This window comes from Carassius auratus, chromosome 43 (genome assembly GCF_003368295.1).
Source record: "Carassius auratus strain Wakin chromosome 43, ASM336829v1, whole genome shotgun sequence".
NCBI lineage: Eukaryota > Metazoa > Chordata > Actinopteri > Cypriniformes > Cyprinidae > Carassius > Carassius auratus.
Window position 1 is genome coordinate 6289986 of NC_039285.1, and position 27559 is coordinate 6317544.

Consider the following 27559-nt stretch of genomic DNA (forward strand, 5'->3'; position numbering starts at 1 on the left):
TAAAAAAATAATTTAACAGTAGTGTATGCTTTGTGCTCTCTTCAAACCTCGAATGCAGATACTTTTCTATATAATCAGACACCATTTGCCATAAACAGAAAGTATTACAAAAAATACTTTCATTACCTTATTATAAATAATAATAATACATTATAATATTAATGTAAAATTAAGACTATAAAGTAGTGTCCGTAAAAAAAGTAGCTAAATTGAGATCTAACCATATGGCGTTTTTTAAATACTGGTAATTGTAGTAATAGCATCCTTCGTTTTTTATTTTTTGTAATACAATTTCCAACTAATTTGCTTCAAGGAAAACCACTCCTCTGTTGACGCAATTCTGATCCAGCCAATCACAGCGCGTTTGGAAGTTTCTGTCCATTCATTGGTCCTCTGCGCGTGATGTTGTGCAGAACTAGGAAATAGTTTTATATGTGTGTGTGTGTGTGTGTGTGTTTTTTTTTTTTTACAAGTTGACATGTCCAAGTGAAACGCTGACAGGTGTGGAAAATCTCACTTCAGTCTTTCATAATTCAAGAGTGCACTGTATTTAAAAATTTCCCATGAGCACTTTTGGTTTCAGTCAGCAGCTGAAAACAGGCATATATGTATTATGTTGTGTCATTGACACTGAATTCTATTATTTAGTTAATTGATTTATTTCATTCAGTTGTTTTTACCCCTAGGGTGATGGGGAACTCAGACAGTGTTGTAGCTCAGAAACGACTGGCTCGTTTTCGTCCGGATGAGAGACCAGTTATAAAGGGGATATTTGACAGGCTTCATGAACCTCGATCCTCTGTTTCATCTGGAAAACCGACCAAGGTTTTATCTCTAGACATGCTGAAGGTGAGCAGCCGTGACATCACAATATTGTGAACTAGATTCGTTATACTTAAAATTGTTGCAGTCTGTGTTAGCAGTTATGTTAGCAGGTTTGTTAATTACTGTCATTGTTAGAGAGAAGAATGCACCATTCTTAACGATTTTGTGACATAATTTTGAACCAGGGTTTATTATAGTTAAACAAAAAAATCTATAGACTTTAAAAAAGTTATAAACATGAAAAAACAAAAAAAATATTTAAAATCAAAATAAATTCAGAAATTCAATATTTATAAAAACTATAATAATATTTAATGATACAAAAATAGCAGTGTCTCTAACTGAATGTTTTAAAAACCACATGTATTTTTAGAAAATGCCCAATTATTTCCACATACAGTGATTACTTCCTCATCAAAGGAACAACTATAATTTTAGTTATTATAATAATTGAGTATTTTTATTGGATAAACATAAATGTTATCTGATGTTATTTGTAAAAAGGCAGAAGAGTATTACAGATTGTCTAATAACAAACATAAATGTACATGTTATGACTGGTGAACTTATAGTTTTTGGAATGCATGTATGTGCCCTCACTTAACATACATGGGTATGGCTTTCTCAGTTTTCTTTTGAATTGTTTCAGATGACAATGGGAAAGATGGCCTCAGAATCAATGATAAAGAGAGTATTCCAGGGCATGCACAGCATTGATCCAGGAGTGCCACTGGCCCGTGGTGATGGGATAATTCAGGAGCAGCTGGTGATTTTCCTGGCAGATATTCTTAGAGGAACTGCAGAGGAACGTGCACCTTTGGTCTTGGCAATGGCAGAGGGTGCAAAGGCTACTGCTACCACAACTGAGCAAATCAGAGATGTAAGAAGCAACAAAATCTAATTATAAAAAGTATTTCAGTATCAGTGTTAAGTATTATATATTATTATATTATTATATTTTTTTTTTCAGTTTTCATTTTATTTTTTGTTTGAGTAATTTTGTCATTTTTATATAGTTTTAATATATACATTTGATTTTTATTTGATTTTCACCATATTTGATTTTTATCAGATAAACCACTTGACTCATGATGCTCATTTAAACCCAGAAAACGATATTAAACAATGAAGCATCTCAGTACAATTTCTAAATCATTCTTGCTGCTATGATATCGTAATATGGATTAATAATAATAATGATTATTAGTTTATGGAAGACCTGGTTTCAGCTGCAGTGCAGACTCTAGCCCACAGGGGGCATCTGCGAGCTTGGCAACCAGATCGCATGGGTGATGGGCCTCAAGGTGTTAAGCTTCTGGCAGAACAGTTGACCTCAGAATTAAAATCTTCAGGTTTGTAACAGTAACAGAAATTAATAGTATGAATTAAAAGTTAAGTCTAAAATAAAGGGTATTTTTAAACAATGTAAAAAAACTGATTTAGTGCACCCCAAAAAGTCTATTAAATATAATTAATCCTTGTTGCTTCTATAGATCAGAATATGTGTGACATTCCTTGTCTGGAAGACTGGCTGTTCCGGATCCCAGCAATGGCCATGTTTTTGGAACTCCTGATTGGTGAGGGTCTAGGAGTTGGGTTGCCCTCCTGTCCTCCCCCAACTCTGTTGCCCCTGTGTCGGTATGCTCCCTGGAGTGACCTCTCTTGTCTCTTGAATATACCTCTTCTGATGTTCCTGTCACCTCAGATGCCAGCTGGACACAGTGCCCCCTGGAGGCTGCTGTTCTCCACAAGCATACACGGGGAAAGCTTCACCCGACTGGTGTGCAACTGCAAAAGTAAAGGTCCCACTGTCTTGTTGGTAAAGGACACTAAAGGGCATATCTTCGGTGGCTTTGTGTCTCAAAGCTTGGAGGTCAAACCTCAGTATCAGGGTGAGTTTAGAAAGAAGAAACTATAAACAGTGTTATGCATTACAATTAATGTTTCTTCTTCTTTTTGCACTAGGTGATTCCAGGTGCTTCCTCTTCTCAGTTTTTCCCTACATGAGAGTGTACACCTGCACAGGCTATAACAATCATTACATGTACTTGAACCAGGGCCAGCAGACTTTGCCGAATGGCTTGGTGAGATACATTTTAAAAGAGTAGTACACCCAATAACAAAATTTTGCTGAAAATGTACTCACCCTTAGGCCATCAAGTTGGTTTCTATTTTGGAAAAGACTTGGAGAAACTGCGCATTTGATCACTTGCTCAACAGTGGATCCTCTGCAGTGAATGGGTGCCGTCAGAATGAGAGTTCAGAGATCTGATAAGGGCTTGTAAGCATTGCTGGATCCGTTCATATTTCTCTTCCTGATTCAGATGATTTGACTTTTTCACTGGAGGAAGCTATATCACAGATAGAGCCCTAGTATTTTACCTGAATACAATGGATTGATATTTAAAAAGATCTCAGTGCGTTTTATTTTTCTAACACGCAGCTTTCCTCTTCATAAGAAAGAAAATTGATGGACTGGAGTTGTGTAAATTATTTGTGATGTTCTTATCAGCTGTTTGGACTCTCATTCTTGTGGCACCCATTCAGCGATGAAATGCTAAATTTTTCCAAATCTTTTCCAGTGAAGAAACTAAACTCTTTTTTTGTCTTTAAACAATGTTTAAGGTTTTACAACACTATGGAGCAAAGCAAAAATGTCATAGTTAACTGTCTTTTTAGGGTATGGGTGGTCAGCATGGCTATTTCGGTTTGTGGTTGGACTCCAATTTTGGACACGGCCACAGTAAGGCTCGACCGCTCTGCACCACATATGGCAGTCCTCAGCTCTCAGGAGACGAGGACTTCATACTGGACACTGTGGAGGTGTGGGGCGTTGGGCAGCCACCCGAAGAACAGGAGGAGCAGGTCTGTGGCAGTAGTGTTACTACAGTGTATTTAGTATTATTGGGTTTAGCATTATGATTCCAAAAATGTTTGTTTTGACATTCAGGATGAGAAGAAGAAAAGCATACTAGATGCAGATCCTGAAATAAAGGCCATGATGGAATTGACAGGGAAGACCCTGCACAGCCAAGGGCTCCGAGAACCTGAGGAGGATGAGCGATAGTGAGAAGAAAAAAAAATTTGAAGACAGTGTGTAGATCAATTTCAGTGTTTTTTCAGTGTTTGTTTTTTTTTTTACACTAGAATAGATACAGAAGAAACCACACTGTTCTAATGCACTTTTTGAGATGTTCATACAGTGTATTTTTTATGTTAATATGCAAAATCCAGGAGCTGGTTTCCTGCTTTCTGTGAAATATTAAAATGTGCACACAAATATATTCTGTCAAATACTGTTAAACACTGTGTATTGACATTGTGTGACTGAAGACTATATTTCTCCGGTATCTGGATGTTATATGGTTGCACTCTGTCTTGACTGATATATTTACTGTCTGTAAACTGGAAGATTCATTAATCAAATGGAAAATTAAAACATACTTGTTTGTTTATGAATCGCACCCCCCTCCCAACCTACAAAAAGCATGTGCCAAATCCATAAAAGTATTAACTTCTCATACTGAAAATGTAAAAGAAAGGTCAAAATTCAATCAGCTGTCTTAAAAAGATTCATCATGTTAATTTTACAAAACCATAATAAATAATATTGTTATTAAAAGGATAGTTTTGTGTTTTGTTTCTATCTGTTTGATTTATCAAAATAATTTCTGACATTTCTATTCAAGTTTGTGTTTTCAGAGTTAAGTCATTTTTGTTAAATTCAGAGTGGTAGGATCTTGTGTAATGAACTGTAACTCTGATCAATGCTGGAGGCCTTCGTGAGTTCCCAGCATGCATCCCAGTATCAATCAAATATGCAGATTACTGTGTTTTGTTTGCTGCTTAGGGTGTTTTAAATATTCTTATTTGAGTATTATTAATATCATGTAACCATTAACAATCACTATATCAGTCTGCTCTAAAACATTAGCAAGAGGATCGTTAATGAAACCACTTTGGTAAATAACAATTCAGCTTTTACATCAGAAAGATATATATTTTTACAGTAAGTTACCATGGTAATATTTACATGTAACCCAACTGCCTTTTCTCGTCTGTGAACTTTTCATGCTTTGATGAGTGCAAATGCACAATGCAATGCAAGTGGAAAGGTAGCGCTGGGTAACGATAGCACGGGATTTAAATACGAAATTTATTTTATAGTCTGCGGAAGCCTTTTCTTGTTCACGCGTTTAAAGACATTAACTTTTGGGGACTCGAATCATTAAAATAATTTCGGACGATCAGATTTCCTCTGCCAGCCAGCGCCCAGCTGCCAAGAACAGGTGCTTTCGTTTTCATTTCACCTCAAAACTTGATTTAAAGTATGCTTTTATTTTTAGAGTTAAAACTGCTTTTGGCTATCCAGTTTGCATTTAGAGTCAAACTACTCTGACGGAGTCATTAAAAGGTTTTGTAACAAAATCCAAAACCCTAGAGAAAAAGACGTGATGTCGTGACGACGTCGACGATGTCAACATGCGACTTTCATCAACCCTGAACCCCCGTCATTGAAATAAACGCTTTTTCTGCATCAAGATGTCGCGTTTTTGGAACATTTCACATTTGCACAAGGGTAACTACAAAAGTTTGACAGAGTAGTAGTGCACATGCGCCCTCTCTTCCCTGGGGATTTTGCATAGATAATTTTGCTTCCGGATTTTTTTTTTATTCTTATAACGTTCTCTTCACTTCCTTGTGTTTAGCGAATAGAGGAACTGACCACATTGTGACTAGACTGATCATAGATTTAATTTAATACAATTTTTTTAGATACTGCATTTGGCTATTTTTCATTGTAATTTTTTAAAATGAGAATTAGTTTAGATACAGGAATTGGTTTTCGACGTGGTCATTGATTTTCTTCTCTAAACTTGGGTAAGTGTTTTTAATTTTTGGGATGTTTACATTACGGGGTGTTACAGTAGTTTTTTATGTAGGCTATGCATACAATTGATTTAAGAGTTTACGGTTTTTTTTTTTTTATAAAAAATACAGTGATCAATTTTAAGGACTTTTATTAAACTATAGGAGTAAGTTTCCTTTTATTCATCCTTAGTGGGAAAACTGTTACATCAAAGTTACATTTGCAAAATGTTGAACAATAAATAATGTTTTAAATTGTAGTTTCATTGGACTACAAAAAAGTACATTCTGCAGTAGCAGGTGTTCCACCACAGCCTCTTGTTGTTAATGAAAACAATTACGTATTGTACTTGCAGTTAAGACAACTCGGATGTGGTAGATTTATTTTCTTATGCTGCAGAGCAACATACCTTTGCTTGTTCTTACTCGTGTTTATTTATCTCAACCTACTGACTTTTTGGTTTGTTATTGAGAGTTTATCTTGGTGCTTGTTTAAATGCCAGGAAAGAGAGTGATTTCTCTGTCTCTATCATACAGAAAGCTCAAAATGGAAGAATGTAGGGTGTGGGGGGATATACAAAGGTTTCTAAATGGAAATCACATTGAGTTTACTGGGTTACTTCCACCGTAGCCTTCTCAGCTACTCATTTGCAATGTAAATATTGGCTTATATGGGGAACCAGACATGAAACATCTATTTTGCTTGCCATGGTTCAACAGTTTGGAAAACTGACACTAAAAGGTGCAGTGTTTAGTCACAGATAACTGCTTGTCATATTCCTCTTTAGGTGGTGATCATTTCTATTATCAGAGCTGGCATGTCACATGCATGGTGGGGAAATTACAGCATTGATGTTGCCTTTTTCACAAAATAGTTTTTTTTTTTTAAACTCAAACCTTATGTAAAGAGAGAACTGATGATTCAGGCCAATTCTGATGTTCCGATTGGAACTTAAAAGGCTTCAGTAAATGCCTTTGTTGTCTTTGTTACAGTTACTGTATAATCATTAAAATAACTTCCATGCAAGGTTTGCTAGAAATGTAAATTCTGTTTTTAATTACTTAGCCTCATGTCATTCCAAACTTGTGTGACATTCATCTGTAGAACACAAAAATAAGTAATGAAAATCACTGTGGTCCAAAACATTGAATGGACAATAAAAACACAAATATAAAGTCATACATGTTTTAAAAACCGTAAGAAGATGAGTAAATAATGACTGAATTTTCATGTCTGGGTGAACTGTATTTGCCAGTGTGCGGCCAAAGGCAGCGATGGCAGGTCGCATACAGCAGGGAGACCTGACCGAATACAAGAAGAGTCTCATTAAGCGGGACTTGGAGATGGGGATAGTGATGACCGTCTACAGACAGAGGATGGAGAGGCTTACTGTGCAGGTCATCATGGAGACACGACAGGTGGCCTGGACGCGCACTGCCAACAAGACAGAAGGAGTGTGTGAGTGTCTTCCCTCGAGCTAATTTCTCACATTTACTCTTAAATGCGCATTTAAGGTGTTTGTTTTCATCTGTATGATGACCTTGGGGTTTCTAGTGTCATGCTTTAGCATTTAAGCTACATGGAGGTTAGGATTTAAGTTAACTGGGATATTAAAGACAGTGCTTTATTATTTAAAAGTGATTGTTCACTTTGGATGTTACAAATATGTAACTCAATTGGTAGAGCATTGCGTTATCAAGCGCAAGGTTGGGGGTTTGATTCCCCGGGAATACATGATAGGTAAAAAATTGATAGCCTGAGTTCACTGTAGGTCGCTTTGAATAAAAGCGTCTGCTAAATGCATACATTTACATTTAAATATGTGGCCATGCAAAGTGGCTTTGCATTATATGAAACCAAGTGGCTTTTGCATTAACATATTAATTTAGCGGGTTATTTATTCAAAGCAATAAATGAGGATCATCACAAAATTTACATTTATGCATTTAGCAGACGCTTATATCCAAAGCAACTTACAGTGCATTCAGGATATATTGTTTTTTTTTTTTTTTTACCAGTATGTGTGTTACCTGGGAATTGAACCCCTGACCTTTTGCGCTGCTAATTCAATGCTCTACCACTGAGCCACAGGAACACAAGAAAATTTCAGGTGGACTGCCATAACAATGCAAAATATTTACTGCAGGCTTCAACATGGCTGTGTTCAGATTAGAAATGTCAACAACAACAAATCGCACAGACGATTCTAGCCCGAATCTGTATCTGTATGCATGAGACTGTCTGAATACCGTCAGAATTCACATTTCTGTTGTAAAAAGAGAAACTTTGTGCAGAACTATTATTTGCTGTTATGCGTGTGTGTCCGAAGCTGCAGTTGCTGTGTGACGCGTGTTCCCAAAAAAAAAACCAAAAAAAAACAAAAACACTGGACGCAGTGACCGCGAACATTTTGTTTACTGCAGCCACAGCCATCATTACCAAGCGCGAACCGTTGACTCTGACATTGAATGAGAGTGTGAGAGATGAACCGAACGCACTGGCCACAGTGTGACATCCGTGTAAACATAGATGATGTCACGGTTTTTTTTTTAAAGACAGAACGTAGCCTTAGTTTGTATGTAGGCCTAGGCAATTTATATATTTACAATACTTACTAAAATATAATTCATATTATTTTATTGCTTTTATATTAGTTGTTTGAAGAGTAAAAAAAAATACATTTACAACCGGCAAGTCGGTCTGACTAAAAGCAAAAAAAATAAATACATTTAAGTCGGTCCTAAATTGACAGGTTTGGTCGGGTTACGGCAAACAATAATATTTTTAAGTATGGCCTTACATATAAAAGGGATAGTGAGATGAACTGACAATCAAATTTGAATTTTCAACTTGATCTGTGCAATACCAGAGAGCTTATTTCAGACAGTAGTTGTGGGCTGTCTCAAATTCAAGTGAGCTACTTTGCCGTCTTAATGTTTCCATGGGCAGCAACAATTCTAACACATAATGTACCATGATCTTGCAGGAGAACACTTCTTGGGTGTGACTGTTTAATGGTTGCCAGTAATTATGGTAGTGCAGTGCCATCACACTTATCACAACATTTTTCTCACTTTCTAAAGTGCTGCTGACAGAGTTTTTCTTTTATTTCCAACATACTTTCAAAGCAGCTTTTCTATTCTTCTCCATATAATCTTTCCAGTTTCTTTCAAACATGACTGGTGCATTTTAAATAAAATAAATACATTTATGCATTTAGCAGACGCTTTTATCCAAAGCGACTTACAGTGCATTCAGGCTATCAATTTTTACCTATCATGTGTTCCCGGGGAATCGAACCCCCAACCTTGCGCTTCATATGTGATGTGGGTTACTCGGAGATGAACAGTTCTGCTTTGTCTTTATCTTCTGGTTGGCAAAATTGAGCAAAACAGACAACATTGTGTCCAAAATAACACAATATTAACTTCTTAATGAACTCTTATATAAGATGAGTATCACATTTGCACTAGTGTGATATTGCACTTAGCCTACTTCTCGTGTGATATTTCTTAACTATGTGATGTAAATATGAGACTCAATCTCAAACAGGCGTTTTGCCCCAAATCTTGAATTTTAGGGACATTTTCTAGGCTCCATCAAGCAGAAAGTTGTTCCACCTGCCTTATATTACTCCTGTTTCATACAAACTCCTTCTGGAGTGCATATGCAGTCCGCGTGCGTTTCGTATGTGGTGCAGAAGCAGCACGGACTGGTTTCACACAGGACGCGTTTGCAGTCCGCTACTGATCCGCGGCTGTTTAGGCCACAAACACAACATTTGTTAATTATTTTGATTTCAAATCATGTAAAAAAAAAAAAAGAGAGGGAGAAAAAAAAAAAGCTTTTTCAGCATTGTGATACTCTTTTATCACAGTATAGTAACAATCTTTCATAGACATTAGTTTAAACTCAAATATAAACAACGTATTATTCATGCGCTTGACTTCTAGGTTTGTATAATAAGTTGTTCAAGCAAGCGGCAACGCTTTTAAACATAACATTTTACGTTAAAGCCTAATTTTCTTGTTAGGCTATCACAAACATTTAAAATGAAAACTCACCACTGACAGAAACAGTAGACTCTCATGCCTTTTGCACATAAATCTTTATTACAAGCAATCCCACGGGAACTTAGTTTTTCTGCCTCCATAAAAGTGCATATAGGTAGCCTATTATGTTGCCTTAATTACCTAAAGGTGCTCTCCTTCTTGATTTAAAAAAAGATCTTATATACTATTATGGTATTTATTAATGTTATGAATGAGCTATTTTCAGTTTTCATTTTAAATATAGTTGAAGTTAATCATTTTGTTAATCTTTTTTTCATATTTCAGTTCAGTTACACTTTAGTTTCAGTAATTTTAGTGCCTCAAATGGTTTTGTTGAAGCACCAAAATTATATTACTATTTTATGTCAATTAGTTGCCACTTAATTTTTTTTTTTTACTTTTTCCTCTATTTCTAATTTGTCTTTATATGTTATGCTCTAATTTTTGCAGTGGACCTTTTTGAGATCCGAGAAGTACGACCGGGAAAAAACTCCAAAGACTTTGATCGATTCAAGGACAGCAAGGATAAAAATACAGACCCGAACTCGTGCTTTACTATATTCTATGGCTCTCAGTTTGTTCTCAACACTCTCAGTCTGGGGGGTATGTGTGTCTTTTTATGCATATTACATGTTCTAACTCTAATTTAATCACTTTATTGTCATTTCCCCATATTCCCAAGTTGTAATATGCAAATATCAATATGAACAATGTAAAGAATAAACAATATATATACATTTTGTAGCCACAGGTGGCATAGCGTTCATTATGAGATATGAATATATACAATGTGTGATGTGCTTGATAGATAATTATACTGTAGCATGTGACTACTGTAAGTTAAAGACTATTCAAGAAGGCATTTCCTCTCTTTCAGTATATCTTTTAGATTAATTTGATATGAAGATACATTTTGCAGCATTGTTTTTAGCACTGATAGCATTTGCTGTTCCACAGCTGATTCAGTGGAGGATGCAGAGAAATGGCTGACAGGACTGGAGTTACTCAGACAAGAAACACTGGTGGCTCACACACCAGAGATTGTAGAGAGGTACACACACACACACACACAGACACACAACACACATAGTGTACCTTTTGTCTCCATAAACCGTAACACAAATCATTTGTTTATTTCATTCTGTGTTTTTACTCTACTGTAGTTGGCTGAGGAAGCAGATGTACTCGGTTAATTCAACAAAGAAAAACAGGTTCTCGTCTTTCTCTTTCATCTTTTTCTCAACCAGTCTCACTTTTGTCTCTGTCTCAAATCCTTATTGCTCCTTTTTGTCTCTAACAGCATCACCATGAAAGAGCTCAAGTCTCTTTTGCCACAGATGAACTTTAAAGTACCAGGTGGCCGTTTTTTGAAGGACAGAATTGGGGTATGAATGACACATTAAACACACATTATCTTGACCGAAACTTTATGGAACATTTTCTCTCCTGATGTCTTGCCGATGATGATCTGTTTATCCATAAGTTGTACATTTTCTTGTTTTGAGACATGTGCAATTAATGTTTCTAATCGCTCTGAAAGTGTCAATTTTATCATTTAAGACAGTGGGAGCAAAGAAAGAAGTTCTGGATTTCGAGCAATTTCACAAATTCTACAATCATTTGATGTTTGAAAACCAAAAGATGGTAGGTGTGCAGTTAAGTTGAATAGCTGCATAAAGTGCACTTTATTTACACTGCCATTCAAAAGTTTGGGATCAGTTAGATTACTTTAAGATGTATAGAGTCTAGTAAAAATAGTAATATTGCAAAATATTATTACAATTGAAAGTAGCCGTTTCCATTTCAATATATTTTAAAATGTATTTTATTCCTGTGATAGCAAAACTGAATTTTCATCAGCCATTACTCTAGTCTTCAGTATCGCACAATCCTTTAGTAATCATTTGAATGCTGATTGGATGCTCAGTGTACAATTTCTTGTTATTATTAAGTTGCTTAAAAGGTTTGTGGTTGCCAGTTGCTGTTTTAACTGTAATACATGCTTTTTTCAGCATTCTTTGATGAATAGGAAGTTATAGAAAGAACAGGATTGTAAAATGTAAAAGTCTTTACTTTTCTAGAAACTTCTATAATGTATGTTGTTTGCCATTTTGTTAGATTCTAGATGAGTTTAAAAAGGAGTCATGTGCTTTCATCATGGGGTAAGAAACCGTCAAACATTATTTTAAATCAAAGCAGTTCTTTAAATGTGTGTCATGAGGTCATGCTAATGTTCTCATTCTTACTGAGTGTTTGGTATGCTCTTTTCTGCAGTATCGGCGATCAGCCTATTCAACTCTCAGATTTTCAAAGATTCCTTTTATTTCATCAAAAAGTACGACTTTCTGCTAATCCGTTCATCTGATCATATACATATGTACTGTCTACACCAGTCAAAATATATCTATTTCATTCAAATACTAACAAATTCCAAACAAACACATACTGTGAATTTATTTTATAGGAGACTTGGGCCAACAATGTGAATCAAGTCCGAGAGCTTATGACCATCTTCATCGATGACACCATGAGGATGACCAACGATCCAGCCTTCACCGTTGAAGAGGTACAGGTTATAGAGATCTGTTTACTGTATCTTTACTTTAGGTGATGTGTTTCTCGAGCCTTCTTTCTGTCTTTCTAGTTCCTCAGTTTTCTCTTCTCCAAAGAGAACTCGATTTGGGATGAGAAGTTCTCAGAGATTTGCCCTCTGGACATGAACAATCCTCTGTCCCACTACTGGATCAACTCTTCTCACAACACGTCAGTGCTGCAGTTCTTCATGCTCGTAACACACATGCAGCAGCTCCTCCTCTTCCATTATGAACTTCCTGTGCTACTTCATGTGTTTTGCTTTTTTTCACAGATATTTGACTGGAGATCAACTGCGCAGTGAGTCCTCAACGGAAGCTTATGTGCGCTGCCTGAGGCTGGGCTGCCGCTGTGTTGAGTGTCAGTGAACCACACCCTTTAATAATATTTTTTAATGCTCTTTTAAACTAATGCATGTTCTTTTCTACTTAATTTTATGCATTGATATTGCAGTGATAAAATTGTTTATACGAATCCAGTCAGAGTTATATTAAAAATGGTCTTTGATCTTTCAAGCTCTTCCATTGCTCTCAGTGGGTGTTACATTGGTTCAGTCCAAAGGAAGTTCAATTAAAAGCGCCCATCCAGACAAAAAGTGTCTCACTTGACTCCGGGGGTTGAACAAAGGCAACCTGTAGCGAATTAATGTGTTTCTGTAAGTAAAGTATACATATTTTAAACTTAATAATAACTTTAAAGGTGCCATCTGTAATGTTTGGCAAAAAAAATCAAGTCATACTCCACATTCCATACCAGATGGGGGCAGTATGCCTCAATAAAGTGAATTGGTCTACTCTAGAGTAACAAACGAGAAACGGCATAGTCTCTATGCTCCGCCCCTACTTTCACAACAACACTACAGCCATAGCCGAAACCTAACTGTGCGTTCACACCGCCGGTGTCAAGAGCGTCAAAAATCGCTCTTACCGCTCTGCTCACGACGATGCAGAAAGATTTGTGAGCGCTCAGACGCTCTAACGTAGATCGAATGCTTATTTTGTATTTAAAGTGGCCGCAAAGCAAACAAGCTTGTTGATCTCGTGTAGACTAACCACAAGGAGTTATAAGTTAACCTCATTAAATATTGTTGTGGACGAAATATTAGGATCCTTTACTTAAAATGAACAATCTCAGACACCTTGGTCCATGTATCACTTTTAATTAATTTTTTATGTCCCCGTACGCAAACAGGGACACATCATAGATTAATACAAACGCTAAACAGCAATAATCAACCTGTCCTTTATTCTGCTTGGGAAATAATGTGCCAACTCTCAAGCATTCAGCGTGAGACACACGCAATTGATCTTTTCAAACGCTTTCACGCCACACATCAATTTTTTCACGCAGAGAAAAACCATGAAGCAAAGAGGACACGGAGACCAACAGACTAGACAGAGCAGGTTAGTTATGATATAATAAAATGGGTAACGTTAAGTTATAGCTAGCTAATTATCAAACGCAGCTACGGTTAGCCATCGCTAACATTAGCACGTTTATCGAACAGCCTTCGATACATTTCTGTGTTATAACTTCCCGAAAACAAATACACAAACATATAAAACAAACTTCTAGTGAAATACTAACAGCATCTAACTTACCAATCCAAAAGAAATGTTGCAAGTTTGGAGTCGAACCTCATTTCTTTCAGGTCAATCAGTTGTCTCCAGCGATTGAAAGCAGTGCCGATGTTTACTCTGGTTCGGCTCCATTTCTTATCGGATTTGAATTGTGATTCCGAGCGCGGTGGTGGTCTCTTGCCAAGGGCTTCAGTCATCCTTTCTCTCTCTTCCCTGAACTGAAATGATGTAGTGGGCTGTACTTTCCACATGATTGACATCAGGTTCAGGCACGCCGACAAGCCGTGTGAGTTATTCGTGTATTGCAGGTTGGCTGGTGGTTATGTTGCCCGCATACCGCCTCCCATGGCCGAAACTGGTATTACGACACCTGTCGGGCCGGGGCTAGTAATGCTAATGCTAATTAAGGTTTATATTTCTGCAGCACTATAACTTGACATTTTTTTAATGACATCATCGCCCTTATTTCTTCTAATTCTTTTGATGTGTTCAGGTCATGTTATGGATATTTTTACCTCAATTTTTGCATATGGCACCTTTAATCAAGCTTGCACCAACAGTTGTACACAAAAGCAGTTCTGGGAGCATGACGTATGAGGTCAGCGTTGCGTTTGTTTACAGGATCAAAGGAAGCAAAGTTTCCTTACTTTAGCAAAGGAAAAACCAGTCTCCTTTTTTGTTATATCGAAATCCTCTGGCATTCTTCTTTACAAATCCTCATTTTGTACTTCAAATTCTTGACCATTGTTTTGTTTTTGATCTCTCCACTGCATTTTCCGCATGTCACTTCTGAGTGGCGCATGCGCAAAACTGACCTCATACGTAATTCCCCCGGAAATGCTTAATTTACAACTGTGAGTGCAAGCTAGATTCAAATGATTATTACGTTTTGAATATCTGAGACATGGATGGGCGCTTTTAATTTAACTTCCTTTGGACTGAAGCAATGCAAAACCCGCTGACAGCAATGATAGAGCTTGAAAGATCAATGACAATTCTTTATATAACTCCGACTGGTTTCGTATGAAAGAAGAAAGTCATATACACCTAGGATGTCTCGGGGGTGAGTAAAACGCAGACTATTTTATTTTGGGGTTTTAATGTTTCTTTTTTTCCAATGCAGTGGACTGCTGGAATGGTCCAGATGAACCTGTCATATACCATGGAAGGACCATGACCTCCAAGATAAAGTTTAAGGATGTGGTGAAGGCCATCAATGATCATGCTTTTGCAACGTCTGAGTTAGTCATCAACAACACATTCACACATTTATTTGTGAGGTTTTGTAAAACACATTAGTTCCCTCAGTTAGACGAAAATAATTTTACAAAACCTTTCAAGAACATAGCAGGGTCATAATCCGTCCCATATTAAAATAAAAAAGCAGTTATATTTTGCATAAAAAAGAAAATTAAACCTATTTTCGGAACACACACACACACAAAAATAATTATATATATATATATATATATATATATATATATATATATATATATATATATATATATATATATATATATATATGGGTGATGGGTGATATTTGTTTTACTACCTTTAATTAATGGTAATTTAAATTTTTTCAGATTCAATAAAGTAATCTAATGAGAATGCCATTGAGAATATTTGTAATTTGCAACAAAATCTCAAAAGTAAAACATATTATGATAATAAGAATTTTGGGTTAAAATGTGCTCATTTGTAATGAGAATACTGTCATAATGCATAACAAATCTAAATGCTCCTTTAATTAGCTTTCATTGGTTTAAGCAAAATTCCATGTATTTGATTTTGAGATTATGTTTGACCTGTACGTTTATTTATTTAATTTTTTACATTTTCTTCACTTTTCGTATACTTTTTTCACATTATAATTGCATATAATTGCAAAAGTCATTTTTTAAATAAAAATGAAATTGATGCATCTTGATATGTGTAGTATTTTTGAACTATGTTTATTAACACGTCACTTTTGGCAGGTATCCTGTGGTGCTGTCCATAGAAGAGCACTGTGACGTCAAGCAACAGAAAATGATGGCTCAGGTGTTCAAAGATGTTTTCCAAGACAAGCTCCTGACCGATCTGCTGGAACCAGAAGCAGAACAACTGCCGTCACCAACCCAACTCAAGGGCAAGATCATCATCAAGGTAGAAAAGCTTCACCAGTAAATCCTGCAATGTCTTTGATTTTACAATGCAATCCAAAGCCATGCAATCTCGCTTTTTCATACAGCACAAGAAACTGAATATTGATGAGACCTTTAGTAAAAAGGACCTACGGAAAGGAGATAAGCAGGGAGAGCTCTTCATCTGGGATCCAATCGATGAGGTGCCAGAGTCCAGTGAACATTGTCACGGCTTGTTTCATCTTATTCCAGTTGCCTTACTTGATTATGACTGTAATTTCTTTGTGACTCTCTCCATGTTCAGAGATGGTACAAGCACTACTGTGTGATTGAGAATAAGACATTGTATTATGCTGAGGAGAATGAACTAGAGGAGGACACTGGAAAGGTGAATCACTGAGACTCCATTATAGAATGAGACTCATGCCAAAAATTGATGGTTTTAACTGTAATTCAAATGCATAACCTCTCCTCAGTCATCTCAGGGAGGTACAGAGCTTCATAAGTCAGAGCCCTGGTTTCACGGGCGGATGTCAGAGGGCAGACAGACAGCCGAGAGACTGCTGCAGGAATATTGTGCAGATTCGGGTGGAGTTGACGGGACATTTCTGGTGCGGGAGAGTGACACTTTCGTCAATGATTGCACCCTCTCATTCTGGTAATGTAGGCCTGCTCTTATACTCTTCAGAGAGGGAGGAGGGATGGTTTTCCATTTCGTATTTTCTCTCTGTTTTATTTATTGTCTTTAATTAGTATTTTCAACTGGAAGAAATAAGGGTCAGTGTTTCTATACAGTACATTGCCATGTCTTGTCAAACTGTGTATACGTTTTAATTTATATTGAATAATATATAATGAATCTGGCAATTGTTGTATCCTATAAGTGACATTTCTTATTTATGCAATTAGTACTGTTACTTAGTAAAAACATTTCCACAATTGAGAAAACGTGGGGGTACATTTTAAATAATTTAACTACTTTAGTTTGAGTTGCAAAAAGTTTTTTCTTAATGACACATTTTTCTTAACCACATGAGGATTGACATAATATTTGATGGGGAAAACAAAAGCAGAAACATTAATATGTTTTAGCAATGGATTACTTAAAAAAAAGAAAAAAAAAGTCCTAATTAAAAATACAGAAATCAGTATGAGAGTATAAACATTTCAAAGATAAAGAACAAATGCATATGGATATGCAAATTTAAATACTGTAAGTCATATAATTAGTAATTTCTACTCTGTTAATTTTATTTAAGCTTTTCCCTGTGGTAAACAGTTTTTTTCTTAATTTGTGTTAAGATATTATCACACAGGAAGTGACATAATATTGGGTGGGGAACACAACAATACAAACATCATTACTTTTTAGCATTTAATTTGATTAATTCTATTTTTAAATATATAAAAAAGTATAATAATATCAAGTATGATGATCAGAATTTCAAAAATTAAAATATCACAATTAACATCTTGTAAGTAAATAGAATTTAATTGAAATTGAAATACTTATAATTTACTGTAGTTTTACTATGTAGATTTTTCTACTTTAGTTTAAACAATTCCTGGTTGTATAAATTTTGTTTTTCTTTTTTCTTTTTTTAAAAAATGACATCAAGTTATTCTCAATTCCTCATTGACCAAAATGGCTGACCTCAGCTCTTTAAGTCCATCCTTGACTTTGGTTTACTTTAAAGTCATGAATAATGCGTTTACATGCCTGAGGTTGACTAACTTATATTTCTGAAAGAAATACCATTTCATAGGTTTTAGAGACTGCTTCCTAACAAGAATGATCCATATTATTAATCCCAAATGCACAGAAATTTAAATAAGTTCCCTGTGTGGTCATTACAGGCGCGGTGGACGAGTTCAACATTGTCGAATCCGTTCCTGCTTAGAAGGAGGCCACACTGTCTATTTCCTCACAGAAAACCTGCACTTCCCCAGTGTGTACGAGCTTATCCAGTATTACAGAGAAAACCCTTTACGCTGTCAGGATTTCAACCTGCGCCTCACTGATCTTGTGCCTCGACCAGACCAGCACCTGCTAGAAGGGTAAGTCAGTACTCGCCACACAGTAACAAACTTGCTGCTTACCACATCCTGGCCAGCAGGGCTGTAGAAAACCACGTGGACAGCTTCTTTTAACGCTCACGAGCATCTGCATACAGCATAGACGTGAAACTGTGGTTTTCTTGTCTTTAGGTGGTTTTACAGTAACTTGAGTCGGGGTGAGGCGGAGGACTATCTCATGAGGATCCCTCGAGACGGAGCCTTTCTTATCAGACAGAGAGAAGATTCAGACTCTTGCGCCATCACCTTCAGGTGCCACTCATTACGCAGACAAAAGTCCGGAGTAGAAACAATTTTCACACAGAAATTCCAACCCAAATCAAAAAGAAACATCAAGTATAACACTGAATTAAATGTGAAATGTTGAAGTAGAAATCTTGTAAACATTGTTTTGTTTACTGTATCTTGTATTTACAGTGTAACTTGCTAAGATTTATTTTTAAAACATAATCTATAGTAATAAACTCAAATGATTAAGTTCTCCATCACCATCATATTTAAAATCATGTGGTTTGTTGTATAAGTCTTCTATACGTTTTTAAACCTACTGTATGGTTTTCATCTGGTAGATGAAAAAACAGATGATGATGTGTATCATGGGATGGTTCCTAAAATCATGTATTATTCGGGTAAAGAGAAAAAATTTTGTGTTTATTATATGTGCTGAACCTCAAATGTGAAAGGTAACATATTATATAAACATCAACATTTGTGAAATTTATTTTAAAAGATTTTAAAGAGTTTAATTTATATATATATATTGTAACTGCATTGCACTGTCAAGGATTTGTGTATTTAAGTTGGAAATGCAATGTGTGTGTGTGTGTGTATATATATATATATATATATATATATATATATATATGCATGTATATAAATTATTTTCAAGAAGAAAACTTGCCTGAAGACCCACAGTAGCTGTTGTTTTTGTTAATTAATGTAATAATTGTAATTCATGGAGTTTTTTTTTTTCTGGGTGCTGAAACAGAGGTGAAGGGATGGTGAAGCACTGTCGAATACACAAAGATGGATCTATGTACATTCTGGGCAACTCTAGTGAATTTGAGAGCCTGGTGGAATTGGTGGACTATTTCCGAAAGAAACCACTGTATCGAAAGACTAAATTGCGCTACCCGGTGACACCAGAACTGGTGGAACGCTTCAGTTCGGTAAGTAATAAAGCAACTTAAAAAAAAAAACTATTTCAAGGCAGCACAGACAAGATAATTCTTTTCTAGAGTTCACTTAAAATATTGTCAACTGCGGCTGTACTGAACACTGTGCAATGATTGTACAAAACTTTGTGTGCAGCATCTGTACACACTCTTCAAAGTGAACAAGGGCATGTGCTTCCTTCGCTAAGGCCACAGTTTGCATGTTACACTTGCATGCTTTCATCTCTAGCAGCTCTGTTGGTTTCTTCTCCTTTTTTTCAATCAAAGTTCAGGCCAAAGTTTCTGATTTAGCAGATCTATAATATGCACGAAAGTGCCATTGTATGATTTAAATGTTTAGTAAGACATACAATACAAAAAAAAAGGCTTTTTATTTAGAATTTCTTTCACTTCCTGAGCCTATGCTAAAGTATTTTTGCCCTCTGTGGCTAGTATCCTCCCACCACAAAGCACATTTTTTAAGCAACCGAAAAGAAGTACCTTTATTGCTTAATTGTTCGAACATGATGTCTGATTAATATATGTTTCCTATTTTTTATTTCATTTTACACCACTAATTTAAAAAGATGTATCTTGTGTGAACCACGACTGCATTTGTTAAAAAAAATACAATAGCTTTTTTCTAAATGTACAGACTGTGCTCATTTTAAGTGTAATGTGCAGGGAGACAAGTCTAAGAAATGCTTTATGTCTTTTCAGATAACCATATCTGCTTCACTGTATGAATCTAAACAGTACGTGGAGGCCAACGAGATAGAGCCGTCTCTGGTAAGCACTTTGAAAGCAAACACAGCTCCTGCGAGTTAGCGTGCGCTAGAGGTCATCTCGTGTGGGCTGGGGAGGAAGTGGTGGCGCTGGCTATCTCTTTCTCTCACGTAGGAAACTGCTCGTCTTGAAAGAGGAAATGCAGCCTGGCTAAAAAGCAACGTCATGTTTAGTGCGTATGCCATGTATGCTTCATGTTTCTAGCTCGAACGTAATTCACAAAAGACAATGTATCTTTGTCTTCACACTCTTTAAACCGCCGAATGCTTGTGGGGGTTCCCTCAGTGCTGTTGCAGATTTGTAACAAGATTGAACTCATTTTGATTTGTTGCAGCCTCATAGCACGGTGAAGGCCATCTATGACTATAGGGCCATGCGGCCGGATGAACTCTCCTTTTATAAGGGCACTTTGATCCATAATGTGACCAAGGATACAAATGGATGGTGAGATTCTTTGCAAATGTGTGGATAATAAGGAATAAATGCACTATTTACCCTCGCAAAAAAATAAATAAAAAAACACTGTGGCAGTGTCATGGTCAAATGATAATACTGAAAGATAAAGTTACCTCAATATTTACATAGCACTCCAAGGTACACTACTGATCTGGAGTTTGGGGTCAGTAAGGTACATCAATCTGATGAAAAATACAGTTAAAAAAATAGTAATGTTGTGAAAATATTGTTACAATTTAAAATAACTGTCTTATTTTAATATATTTTAAATGTAATTTATTTCGGTTGGCAAAGCTGAATTTTCAGCATCATTACTCTAGTCTTCAGTGTCACATGATCTATCCGAAATCATTCCAATGTGCTGATTATATTATTATCGATGTTGAGAACAGTTGGACTGTTCAGTATTTTTGTGGGAACTGTAATACATGTAATGCATATTTTTCCCAAGTTACTTTGATGAATATATATAGTTCAAAACACCAGCTTTTATGTGAAACCGAGATCTTACGTACACATTATAAATTTGATCAATTGAATGTGTCGTTGCTGAATAAAAGTACTAACACTAAAATCTTACTGACCCTCAACTTTTGAATAGAGGTGAACACCATCATTTTACCATGACTCATGTCCATAAAACATAAATCTGTGATACACATATTCATTAACACGTGTTTGTCTGGAAATGTCATATTACACTATCAGGTGTTTCTAAAACCACAGGCTGGTTTTAATGGCTTATATTTTGATATGCTTGATAAACCAACATGTACTGTAATTTCCCCATCAGGTGGAAAGGAGACTATGGTGGAAAACTGCAGCACTATTTCCCTTCAAATTATGTAGAAGAAGTTGCCGATGCATCTGAGGCCAATTACCAAGTAAATAACAGAACAAATATGTTTATTTGACATCACAGATATGTCATTCAGTGCTAGTTAGTACCGTACTTACGTGCTTCAATACATAACACATAAAACATAGATGACTAGATGTTCTCTTTCAGGGCGTTCAGGAAAATCCATTAGGCAACTTATGTAAGGGAATAGTGGACATCTCGAAGTGTACTGTCGGTAAGATTATTTATCCTCTGAGTCATCTGAACTCCTGTACATTACATGTTCTAATAATGGTATTTTGCACTCATTTCGCCGTTTCCAGTGCGTTCAGCCAAACACGGCAGGCCTGTGGTGGTGACGTTGCAGGATAAGGAGAATAGAGAGATGCCGTTTGATTTGGCCACTGAGACCACCGAGGAGCTGTACGAGTGGTATCAGGTGGCCTGGGACATCACACAGAGAGAGGAAAACCGAGAGATTGAGGTCTGTCTCACACGCTTAGACTTTTGACTAAATAGGGCAAACTGGGGCTAGTTGTCACAACAGGGAAGTTCTCACAAGGTTTTGAGTCACTCGTCCTGTAAATATAGTTGAAGCCAGACTTCAGTGGGTGTTAAAAAGCTACAGTAGGTGTAGACCATCAACATTTTAAGTATACAGTGAAGTATTTCAAGTATAATGTTATGGGTGGTGTTTATAAATGTTTGCAATATTGCAGATAAAAGAGCAAAAGAAGGTTGAGGAAAAAGAAGTGGTGGCCAGCGAGATGTCTGAACTGGTTGTTTACTGCCAGCCTCTCAGCAAAGAAAAAGACCGCTTTGGTATGACTAATTAAATATGAATTTATACTACCATTCAAAAAAAGAAAGGGATACTTTTATTCACCAAGGATGCATTAAACTGATCAAAAGCAACAGAAAAGACATTATTATTATTTATTTTTTTGAAGAAATACTGATCTTGTGAACTTTCTTTTCAACAAAGAATCATCAAAACACTATCACAGTTTGTTAAAAAATATTAAGCAGCACAACTGTTTTCAACATTGTTGAAAAACGATGATGAGAAAGAAGTAATTTCTGCTGAAAATTCAGCTTCGCGATCATGGGAATAAATTACATTTTTAAAATGATTTAAATATATTTAATAAATATTAAAAACAATTAATTAAAATTTTTAATAATATTTTTCTTTCTGTATTTTTGACCAAATACTTGCCTCCTTGGTGAGTATAAGACATATGTCAAAATCATAAAAAAAAAATCTAATGACATACATACAAATAAACTATAAGTTAACAATGTGATTGTCCTTCCCTGTCAGATAATTATACCTACAAACAGGTTCGATCCTTCGTAGAAAATAAGATACCCTCCAGAAGCAAATCGGCTCAATTTATATTGTATAACCGCAAGGCGCTGAGCCGCGTTTACCCTAAGGGCCAGCGAGTGGATTCCTCTAACTATGATCCCTATCCTCTGTGGATGTGCGGATGCCACATGGTGGCACTCAACTTCCAAACCGCTGGTGAGTATGAAGTTGAACATCTCTGTAGTTCATGGAGAAAGCTGTTCATTAACATCCCCACTTATCTCAGTGGTGTTTGTTTAGCTAACTTATGACTGCACTGGAAGTATGGGAAGTACTAGTTGCTTATGGGTATAATAAACTACATCACACAAATCAGCCAACCTTTGACCCAAAGTATTAAACAGGGATGAGAGGAGATTTACTCAATGAAAGTTAAGGTTTTATTGAAATACAAGTTAAATTTGTAATAATTATTTGCGTAAAGGGGTAGATTATTAGAAATGTAAAATGAAAAAAGTCTACAATGATTTCAAGACAAAAATATGTAATAAAGGAAATAACGGACTCGAACTGAGTGTAAGGAAATATTACAGAGAAAAATTAGCAATTATTAAATAGCATAGCATTTATTCCATGTCTGAAAACAGTGTTTGCGTTTCTCCTCAGATAAGTACATGCAGCTGAACAGCGCCCTCTTCAGTCTGAACGCAGGAACAGGATATGTGCTGCAACCTGAGCTGATGCGCAGTGATTCATATGACCCTTATCAGGAGAAGAGGAATATCAGATTTACTATCACCATTAGGGTAAAACATGAGCTTCCTTCAGACAGAATAATGTTTATTTAGGTAGAGTTTGAGAGCTGAAAAATATCTTTTTTAAATTTTTATTTGCTAAAATAATGGAAAAGATTGATGATGTTTTTTTAGGGCTGGTAATTTAACGTGTTAATTAAATTAATTAATTATTGAGGAAAACAACACATTTGACGCACTTGCCCCGCCCCAGAGCTATGTGGATGATATGCCATTACAGTCAATTGATGACTAATATAAGGCAGGGCAACAACTTACTGCTTACAGCCATTTGAACGAATCAAATGAATGAATAAATGACTCGATGACTTATTCATTAAGACATTTACCACGACCTGCTGCCAGTTTTGGTTATTATTTAGAGTATCATTTCATTAAAGAAATGATTTCATATTTTCATAGTAATAAAAAAATAAATTATTAAAGTTATAGTCCACCCATCCTTCACTCACATGGTCCAAAAGAGTAGGCTATATGTAATACATTTTATCAAACAAACTGAACCTACCTTTTTTGACTTGAAATGATCTTTTGGGAGTAATTTCTACAAATTTGACGTGCGATTAATTCGATTAATTAAACACCACATAAAGTAATTAATAAGATTACAAATTTTAATCACTTACCAGCCCTAGTTTTTTTTCTGACACTCAGGTGATAGGAGCACGACATCTTCCCAAACCAGGACGAAGCATTGCCAGTCCCTTCGTGGAGATCGAACTCTGTGGCCAAACAGAGGACAACAAATTCAAAACTATCGTTTGCCGTAAGACGCAGTATTATTTTAGCGTAACAGATAATATTAGGCTACAGATTTTAGTAACATTTTATTTATTTTTATGTTTTAAGTTTTACAAGCTTGTGTGTATGTGTGTTTGATTTTAGTTGTAGTTAACTTAAGTAATCCTGGTTACAAGTGGGGATAGTAGGACATTTCAGACATTAAAACCTTATTTAAAATAATTTGGATATTGTTTTTAAGAGTTTTCATATTTAGTTTTTATTTCTTATTCTTATATATATGTTATCAAATTCCAATTATAAGTCATCTAACATTTTACAAAATGCATTATTATATTTGTATTATTATCTTAGGCTTCTTAAAAACAGGGAATTCACTGAAGTATGTTCTGTAGAGATTTAGTAAGTAAATAAATAAATGTGTCCTCAGATGATAATGGACTGAACCCTATGTGGCTCGTGCCGAACGGTCAGCCTTCGGAGGCATGTACTTTCAGCGTGTATGAACCAGACCTCACCTTCCTGCGCTTTGTGGTCTTTGAGGAGGACATGTTCTCTGATCCCAACTTCCTGGCCCAGGCTACGTTCCCTGTGAGAGGTGTTCGCTCAGGTAAGTCTATCAGCTTCATTCAATTATTGTTATGGGAAACATTGTGCGAACGAAAGCAGATTGAAGTACGAATACTGAGCTGCTGCTTTCACAGGCTACAGATCAGTCCCTTTAAAGAATGGCTTTAGTGAAAACCTGGAGCTGGCGTCTCTACTGGTGCATGTTGATATACAGCAGGTGGAGGTAAGAAACAGCTCTAAAAACAGCCTTTTTGTCAACAATGTAATAATTTATTTTAAGAAAAGAATATCTCATTTTGTTGTATTGAGAATGTGATGTTAGTGTAATGGAAATCCCCTGTGATATCTGACTTGTCTTTTTTCAGAAAGCGGAGGAGGAACTTTACTCCTCCTCGAAACAGTTACAAAAGAAGCAGGCGGAGTTAAGCAACGATTTCTGTCTCTACGACTCTCACCCCAACCTGCAGCGCAAAAAATAAACAGGAAATCAACAGCAAAAACATCGACGACAGCAAAATCTACTCATGAGGAAAACTAGCAAGTCTAGTTCCCTTCCGGTCTGGTTCTAATGCTCTTATGGGTCTCTTACTCTCGGTTCTGCAGCTCTGTTACTAACAGGCCCCCAAGACAGGAAGTTGCAGCCATCTCTTGTGGCCACACAGGAATAAATCGCAGAGAGAGTTTGCGCAATACCCGCGGGTGAATTCTCTGTGGAAGGTGTAGCTACAGTCCAGAAGTTGTAACACTCTTTAAACTGAGGGCATGAAAGCTGCATGAAAGGTTTTTTTTTTTTAGGTTTTTTTTTTTACTGTGAAACTGTTCATCTGCTGTCTTCATCTGATTGTAACATTTCATTTGCGGCTGTATTAAACTTTTCCTTATCGTCTTAAAAACTCAAATAGCAAACGAGACATGTTATTTATTTGGTTTCTTTCTTGTTTTGAACATGCATAGGAAGTTTTATCAGGTTTGTTTGGATATGTAAGCGATAATGCACAGTCTGACAGTTATTATCTCAAAGTAAATTACTTGTTTGTTAGGTTTTTGGGTATAATGGCCATCTGTTTGTATATTATCTTGAATTTTACACCGCTACTTACCAAATAAATAAATATGTGGACACGAAATGTTGAATGATGTTTTTACACTTCTATTTGTATATTTTCCTAAAATATAGTAAGAAAACTGTATAATACACAATTTAGTTTTTTGCCTATTAACAAGATAAACACTGCAATAGCATTATAATAATAATAATAATAATAACTGTCATTTCATCTCTTTCTTACTATCACTTTTCAATAAAAAAAGCCAGTATAGGAATCAGTAAATATCTAGAATCAGTGGTTCATATAAAATAGAATAAAAACAGGCAGTTAAGGTGCACAGAGATGTAAGAAGCCTGTCTGACCTTGTTGATTTTAACGATGTATTTTAGCAATCATGCTGTTGTCTGCGACTTCAGACTGGGACTTCGAAAACGAAGTGCTTGGCTTATATCTTACTTCAGCTCTTGTGATGACATTTCAAAATCTCTCATGTAAGCATTTGGTTCTGCAACTGGGCAAAAGATTTGACCAAGACTCACATTAAGCAATCTCAGACAGCTTTCTGCAGTCTCTACTGGTTTTTGATAGTCTGGCCAGATCCCACTGAAATGAAGCTTCTGTTTCCCATTGAACCTGAACATTACAGTATGGAAAACAGTGATTGTCTATAGAGGATGAGGGGTTTAATGTAACATAAAAGAGAAGCTGTAACAAGATTCATCAGCAAATATCTGGAACAATTATCAAAAACCCTTGGTGACAAAGTTATGGTTATGAAACCCACTACAGTTGCCAAACTATGGAAGAGAGAAGAAAAAGAGTGGATCAAGATCACACCAGCCCAGTCTAAAAACTAGTGATGTCCTGCGGCTGCAGATGTGCTGAAGTCATTCAAAGCAAGGCCCTTTACACTTCGTACTAATTTCTGACAGCTGTAACCCTGCACATTTTTTTGTTGTAATCTTTTGTGCAACAGTGGTTATTTTTCTTATTTTGATCGCTGTGTTTTACACAAAATTATTATTTTTTTGTTGATATGCTTTGGTTATTTTGTAAAACATGTTAGTATAATCTTATACCCTTTGAGCAATAAAGATTAACAATATTTCAGAAAAAAACATGTAATAAGAATAACATTTATAAACACACACACACACACAATACATTTAATAGTATCAAAATGAAACACTATATACAGTACATATTATTTTGTGAATTTTTTAATTGCTTTTTAGGACACTATAAGGAAGATTATTAGGGTTTATAAGTTGTACCTTAAAAGATCATGTTTTATCTTCTATATGGTGCAGTGAAAATATTTAGTTTTTCAGTATGGTGATTTCAAAAGCTATAAACCAAAAAACCTAGAAAGCATATTTTGTGCCAACTGTTAATTTCAGGAAATTACACATCAGACATATCTCTCACTCGATCTTTCTCTTTCCAGTAAAATCCACTTCATTTCACAAATACTTTATGTTTTTCTCCACCCCCTTGTTTTAAAAGCAAAATATCTGTGCCACTGTTTGTCTTCTGAAATGTTCAATTTGAGCTTGAGAGCATTTTTATGGACAGAATTTGGAAGTTAGATCTTTCCAAATATTGGTTTAGAGGCCTTTGGAATTTCAGATACAGGTATTTACTGTATCAATTCACATCTAACTTTCATGAAGATGATTTGGGAAGATGATTTTATGTCCTCTCTTGGAAATGCTTG

General features: G+C 35.9%; 2 protein-coding genes across 3 annotated transcripts; both read left to right on the forward strand.

The window, feature by feature from the left end:
* Window positions 1–458: 458 nt before the first annotated feature.
* Window positions 459–4450, forward strand: meak7 (MTOR associated protein, eak-7 homolog). Of its 2 annotated transcripts, XM_026230749.1 has the most exons (8): window positions 459–501; window positions 687–849; window positions 1475–1705; window positions 2033–2177; window positions 2319–2717; window positions 2791–2909; window positions 3505–3690; window positions 3776–4450. In XM_026230749.1, the coding sequence occupies exons 2-8, from the start codon at window positions 691–693 to the stop codon at window positions 3890–3892; spliced, it is 1356 nt and encodes a 451-aa protein (XP_026086534.1). In that variant the 5' UTR covers window positions 459–501; window positions 687–690; the 3' UTR covers window positions 3893–4450. The 2 variants fall into 2 exon arrangements, with proteins under 2 accessions (XP_026086534.1, XP_026086535.1); XM_026230750.1 differs by lacking the exon at window positions 459–501 and having other exon boundaries at window positions 535–849.
* A 482-nt stretch (window positions 4451–4932) lies between these two features.
* LOC113061559 (1-phosphatidylinositol 4,5-bisphosphate phosphodiesterase gamma-2-like) lies at window positions 4933–25920 on the forward strand. The gene is made up of 32 exons (XM_026230752.1): window positions 4933–5706; window positions 6951–7153; window positions 10198–10350; window positions 10705–10798; window positions 10911–10958; window positions 11048–11132; window positions 11308–11391; window positions 11866–11909; window positions 12022–12082; window positions 12212–12313; window positions 12392–12510; window positions 12614–12699; window positions 15043–15160; window positions 15896–16064; window positions 16150–16245; window positions 16347–16430; window positions 16519–16700; window positions 17900–18100; window positions 18251–18370; window positions 19107–19287; window positions 19993–20061; window positions 20393–20502; window positions 21308–21398; window positions 21524–21590; window positions 21679–21839; window positions 22075–22177; window positions 22680–22883; window positions 23334–23473; window positions 24137–24248; window positions 24654–24833; window positions 24928–25016; window positions 25159–25920. The coding sequence occupies exons 2-32, from the start codon at window positions 6970–6972 to the stop codon at window positions 25270–25272; spliced, it is 3651 nt and encodes a 1216-aa protein (XP_026086537.1). The 5' UTR covers window positions 4933–5706; window positions 6951–6969; the 3' UTR covers window positions 25273–25920.
* The last annotated feature ends 1639 nt before the right edge of the window (window positions 25921–27559 follow it).